The sequence below is a fragment of the Pteropus vampyrus genome, unplaced genomic scaffold, assembly GCF_000151845.1.
Source record: "Pteropus vampyrus isolate Shadow unplaced genomic scaffold, Pvam_2.0 Scaffold116, whole genome shotgun sequence".
In the NCBI taxonomy this organism is placed as follows: Eukaryota; Metazoa; Chordata; class Mammalia; order Chiroptera; family Pteropodidae; genus Pteropus; species Pteropus vampyrus.
The window spans coordinates 1,685,227-1,691,415 of NW_011888897.1; the positions used below are offsets into that span (position 1 = coordinate 1,685,227).

The 6,189-nt window shown below is 44.7% G+C and overlaps 1 protein-coding gene across 5 annotated transcripts in view; it reads right to left on the minus strand.

The window, feature by feature from the left end:
* The window catches only part of PEX5 (peroxisomal biogenesis factor 5), a 19,261-nt gene extending 13,315 nt beyond the window's left edge, over positions 1-5,946 (minus strand). For 4 of the 5 annotated variants that reach the window (XM_011365793.2, XM_011365792.2, XM_023534010.1 and 1 more), the window contains exons 1-5: positions 4,986-5,143; positions 4,185-4,347; positions 3,853-3,888; positions 3,467-3,599; positions 3,149-3,280 (exon numbers count right to left, since the gene is read on the minus strand). In XM_011365793.2, the coding sequence (XP_011364095.1) occupies positions 3,149-3,280; positions 3,467-3,599; positions 3,853-3,888; positions 4,185-4,331 (448 nt within the window). In that variant the 5' untranslated portion in view covers positions 4,332-4,347; positions 4,986-5,143. Of the gene's footprint in view, positions 1-3,148; positions 3,281-3,466; positions 3,600-3,852; positions 3,889-4,184; positions 4,348-4,985; positions 5,144-5,866 lie in introns of those variants that run through there. The other variant, XM_023534009.1, reaches the window with a different exon arrangement.
* Between the last annotated feature and the right edge of the window lie 243 nt (positions 5,947-6,189).

Here is a 6,189-nt window from a genome sequence, read left to right on the forward strand (position 1 = left end):
CTCAAAAGATAAAAACTTAGAACTTCCTACCTATCCCCATGAAAGTTTCTGCATTTGCTAAAAAGCACAGTGGTAAAGAATGTAGGTTCACAGTCATCCTACGTGCACTCAAATCCCAACTGCATGACTTATTCACTGTGTATCTTCAGACAAGTTACTTAACCCTCTACATTTTCACTTCCTTATCTATGAAATAGAGATAATTATAGCTACCCTACAGGGACTGTTGTGAAGACCAAATGAGATAATGCATACATAAAATACAAAGTAACAAATATTAGCTATTATTATTATCATAGCTGTCCGCTCAGGGCAAACCCACACCAAAAGTAGAAAACAACGTAAGAACATTATTCCTTCTATTCCATAGCCTCTACCTCTGCCATCCAGGGGAGATCTATGGCATTCATCTTCTGCTACTGCTGCCCACTGCTTTTCCTTTGAAAGTGCAAGTTTATCTTTCTAGATTATCATATGAACCTCATATACCAAGTTAGCTGAGGCTCTCTAAATTCAAAACTCCTTAAAGATGTATTTCATTCCTAGAGCTGAATAATCATGAGATGGAGAATTTTTTAGCCCATAAGATTAAGGGGTGGGGGGATTCCATCAAGAAACATGGCAGACTAGAAAATGAACTTCATGTGGTGATCGAATAATTCTACATCTTGATTGTGGTGGTGCTTACACAAATCAACACATGACAAAATCACAGAAAAATATAAACATACACACAAATAAGGGCATGTTGAATTGGTGAAATCTAAAAAGCTCTGCGGATTGTACCAACAGCAATATCCTGATTTTGATATTGTGCATAACTAACAGTTATACGAAATATTACCATTGGGGAAAACAGAGTGAAAGATATGCAGGGCCTTTCTATACATTTTTGGCAACTTCCAATGAAACTATAATTATTTCCAAAGAAAACACTGAAACAAGAAAAAAACTAAACTTCAAGGTTCTTTTTAAACAATTCTAGAATCTTAACAATGGAGATTTGAAAATAATGAGGATTTAACAACATATCCTCTCATCTCAAAGTCTACTTATCCATAAAGTAATAGGTAACTTATATCATCAATATAATATCCGCAAATGTTATGAGGATAATAAAAAAGTTAATTACTAGAAAATCAATTTCCTTGAGCTCTTTCTCCCAAATCTCATTTCATTCATTCAATAAATACTGAAGGTGCACTACATTCAAAGCAATATACTACTGCGATAGGACATTTTTATGAAGGCAGACCCCAAATAGCTCAACTTCCCTTTCTAGCTTCCCATGTCCCTGCCTGTGAAGCAGGCAGTTACAAAAGAACGCATATAACAAAAGAAAGAGATATCCCAAAGAGGTCTAATGTGTTTTTCTAATGTTGTTTTTCAATTATAACTTAAGGAAGATTTCACTAATTGCAAGCAATTCAAGTATTGTAACAAAAATCTCATCAATCTCAATGCTTGCAGTAGCAATGATTTTATTTTGAGTTATGAAAAATAAGTGATGCCCACACATTATAAGAAAAGTCTCTCTGTGATAAGAGATAGCACTTAAGTCTAAGGTTTTTATTGGAAACTGAGTTTCAGTCTAGTGGGGAGTCTATTACTGCTCAGATTTTCACTTGAGGTAATTCCACAGAAAAGATTCTCAATGATAGTATAATGGTTCTAAGATGGAGCCTAGCATCAAACAGACATGAGAGTTTGAACATCATCTCCGTTACTGAATGATTTTGGACAAAGTATTTAACCTTTCTAAATCTTAGTTTCCTTATACATAAAATGGGGAAGGAGTACCTACTTTATAAGTGTTACCGTAGAGATCAAATGGGTTTAAGAATATAACATACTTAGCACTATTAATGAAACCAAGAGCACCTCCTGTTAACCTTAAACTCCAACTTAAGGGAAGGAAAGGCAGTCATTATAAAAGAGACTAGTAGCTTTTATTAAAGGTGAGCTTTTGCTATTAGATTTTGGGGTTTTTCTCTTGTGTGAAGGAAGCCCTATCTTTAGGAGAATAAAAATGATGAGGGGAGAAACCAATTAGGTCTCATTAACCCTCTCCAGAAAATTCAGGAACTATGATGACGTGAGCACCATGAGAGTCTAGAATCTTTGTAACTTTCTCCATTTGTATCTCATGTTATTCTTGATTTCTTAAATTGGAAAAAGGCTAACAATGGTTCTCTTTGAGAGTAATTAGGAAAAAGAAAAACTGAAGAGAATGCCCTTCTCCCATGCCCCTAATCAGATCAGCTTAGGGGGAGAAAAATCAATCCCAAAAGATGCAGTGAGCATGGGACACTGTCAAATAGGGAAAATTTGGCTGAGACCTAAAGAGCTGAAGTTGCAGGCCTGGCAGTACTGCATAATAGTTAAACCCACATGGTCTGGAATCATTCAAACCCAGAGTCAAATCCTAACTCCACCATTCACAAAGCTGTCACCTTGGGCAAAGTTTTCTTATCTATAAACTAGGAATAAAAACAATAACTATCTCAAAGTTCTCATGGGATTAAAAAGATAATGTATTTAAAGTACTTCATACAAAGTCTTAAACACAGTAAAAATTAGCTATTATTATTAATTTTTATTATCATGATTAAGGTATGGTCTTTATCCTCCAAGACCTTATATCTCAAGCCCTTGAACTCAACAATTCTACTCTCCAAGGCCCAACCCTGTTCAAGACGACTTAATGCCAGAATTTCATGGGCTATGCTAAATATTTCTCTCTTCCTGGGCCACACCGCCATCTACCTAATCTTTCCACCAAACCATAGCAATAAAGTTCCAGGTAACAAAGAATTTAACATAACTCCTCGTGTGTCTGTCTCTCTGTCTCTCTGTCTCTCTGTCTGTCTCTGTCTGTCTCTGTCTGTCTCTCTCTGTCTCTCTCTCACACACACACACACACACCCCTCTTATCCAGTTCAAACCTAATCCTTTGTTTAATATAACTTTCAATTCTCTATTATTATCACCTAAGGGAAATCAGGTTCCATACGCCATAGAAATGAGTCAAAGAGTACAGAAAAGTCTAAGCAGCTGAAATCTCTCTATATCCCAAGATGAATTAGGGTAACAGTATAGAACTTTGCCCCATAGGAACTATTTTAGATTTTACCATGATGAGCCTCACCTGTAACTTCAGAGATGAATTCTTGGGACCAGTCAGTCTCATTATAATCCTGAGTTACATCCACAGCATCTCCAGCTGCAAGAAACTCTTGGGCCCAGTTCTCAGACAAGGCCAAGTCTGCCACACCAGGGGCTTAAGAGAGAGAGAGAGAGAGAACACTAAGAAATACATATCATTCTATCGTGCCTGAGTGCACATGAAAATTGTCTCCTTGTGCATCTCAGTTCCCCAGTCCCAGCAGCATCCAAATATGAAGCTCTCTTGGCCCTATCTGCACAGAAAATGGTGCTCTCCCTTTCCACCAGACTCTGGACCCACCTCTCTGGGGTGCATGGCGAAAGCTTGACTGTTCAATCTCCTGCATCTCTGCCAGGAGGTCATCCATCTTGAAGGTCTGAGGGGCACGGGATACAACTGGTACACTCTGGTCCTGGAGGAACTCAGCCACCAACTGTTAGAAGAGAGATGGTGAAATGAAGAGATGGACCTACTGGATGGGAGATATTCATGTCAAACACAAGGGAAGGAAAACACAGAAACTATAGATTTGGAAATACTCAAAGAATACATTTAAAAAAAACAAGAGAGCTAAGGTAAATTTCATTTGGTCAGGAAAGTCCAAAGACTGAAATAAGGGTGAGCAAAGTTTAAAATAAAAACAATGGGCAAATGAAAAATGCAATAGAAGAGACTGGTACATTTACCTCATCTTCAGAGGCCACCCCCAAAGGCTTAGAGACCTGGGACAGAAGAGAAAGGGGAGACAATATGGTACAGTGGTGAAGACCAGACACACAACTCAAACATTGGTTAAAATTCCGGCTCTGCCATTTATATGACCTGGGGCAAGTCACAAAACTTCTCTGAGCCTCCGTTTCTTCATCTATAAAATGGATGCCTTCATCAATGTAAAGATGTACAGTGTTTAGTACACTGCTTAGTAAACACTCATTAAGTGGTAAATATTACTATTTGCAACACAATGGAGAAAGTATCCCAAGCCACCACTTGGGCTTTCCACCTCAGGAACACTCACCGCCTCGGAGGCTGGGGTTCCTGGGGGCCAGGGGCCAGGCCTTAACCCCTCCTGCCGCAGGGCCTTGTCCTGGGTGAAGTGCCCCGCCAGCTTCATGAGCGGGTTGGCACCCCCGCATTCGGCCTCCACCAGCTCCCGCATTGCCATGGTGACCGCCAGCGCTCTGATGGGCAGAGAAGGTTTGGAACTGAGGTCCAGTAGTCATACCTTTCCCCAACCCCAACTCAGGCCGGATCTGGGGGAGACGAGTAGATAACTATCCCAGGTTGTTAGCCACTGGCCACCTTCCATCTCTGTGCCTTTTGCTGTGGCCCCCACCTCTGCCAGGAGTCGGAGAGGGGACCGATGCCCTCCTGCCGCCCCCAAAGGCCACTGCTTCCAGCTGGGGCCTCTCCAGAGGCCTCCATGACTGCGGTCTCAGGCGGCGGCAGGACTGGGCGACAACCGCCCAGCACCGAGGGGCCTGGACTCAAGGAGACTACGTGGGGACAATTCCGCAACCGGGCTGTAACGGGGCACTTGCCAAGCAGGGAAGAGTGGGAACGCCGCCTGACCGTAATACCAGTCCCCTACACTCCCTGTCGTCGGACGAGCACCGCGTGGGGCCATCCCCTCACCCAGTGTCACCTGAGCCCCTCCCCCAGGTCCGCCAGTCCGGGCCCACCCCTCTGGCGCTCCGGACCACCCCATCTCCCGCGCCCCAGTCGCAGCTCCAGCCCTGCCTCCAGGACCCGCGAGAACAAGGCAAGGATGGGGAAAGACACGGAATATGTCCTCGCGCCCCCTAGGCCCTCCGCTCACCGCCGCGCGTCGCGCCGCACGACCCGCCGGGGCACCAGGTGCCGGCTGGAGGGGGAAAGGAAAGGAGGGGGACTGGGAGCCAGGGGAGGGGCTCAGGCTTAAAGGGGCCGTGACCGCCGCGCTGCTGTCGCTGAGTTGCGTAAACTGTTTTAAGGGGCGGGGCCTTAAGACTGCGACGCAGCGTGACAGGAGGAACCGTGAGTCTTAAAGGGGAAGTCGTCGATGTCGACTCAGAGTTCTTAAAAGGATCGCGGACTCTAGGACTTGTTTGATGGAAAGCCCAAAGAACAATGGAGCTAGGAGGGGCTCCCTGAGCTTTGGCGAAGCCAGGGTTTCGGGATACTGGGCTCAGCTCATTCTTGTTCTCCCCCCGGGAGGTGCACTGTGACTCAAGGGGATTCCTGCCCTTTCTAGGCCTGTTTCAGATAAAGGCCTTGACACGGGAGTTGCTAGGGTCAAATCGGGGGCCTACTTTCTAGCCTTCTAGATCTGCCCCCTTCCAAATTGCCTCTAGCGGGACTGTCATAATGTCCATGGAGACAAAGGCCTGCCCCCAATCCCTCTGCCACATCTACGTAATGAGGAAAATAGCACTGGATGATGACAAATTCCAGAGACTAAAATAGAGTCCAATCCATCCTGAGACCTCAAGCTGGTAACCTACAGGGAAGGTGCACAGTGAGTCACTCCTCTTTCCTCCTTCCTCACTACTTGTCCAGGTCACCGTGGTGGTATTATTCCCACTGGTCCAAACTAGGAAAGCATAGACATGATGCAAGAAACGGTTTTTAATCATAGATTAAGCCTCAGGCCCCACCATCTACTACAGAATTGGGTCTGGTGTCAAACCTCAAGGTCACTGAGAAACCCTGAAATCTCACCTGTCTCCAAAATGAAGGGAGTCCTGATGTCGTGAAGAAGGGCAGGAGGTGCCCTGGGCTGCTGGTAGGTAAGCAAGGATGGGCTAGAGCCAAAAGGTCAAAAGTCCCAGCGCAGCCCAGGGTGCCGGAGAGGAGACTAATAGACAGCAGGTGGCGCCCTGGGCCAGGTTTGTTTTCTGGCTGTCCTGCAGATTTCAAAGATGGAGGCGGCAGGGGACCAGAGGTACGTGGCTGCGTATACTTATTTCTGAGAAGGCAAAGAAACTGCTCTGACACCTCAGGGGAACAGAAAGACGGACAGGCTTGAAAATTGTGCAAAATGT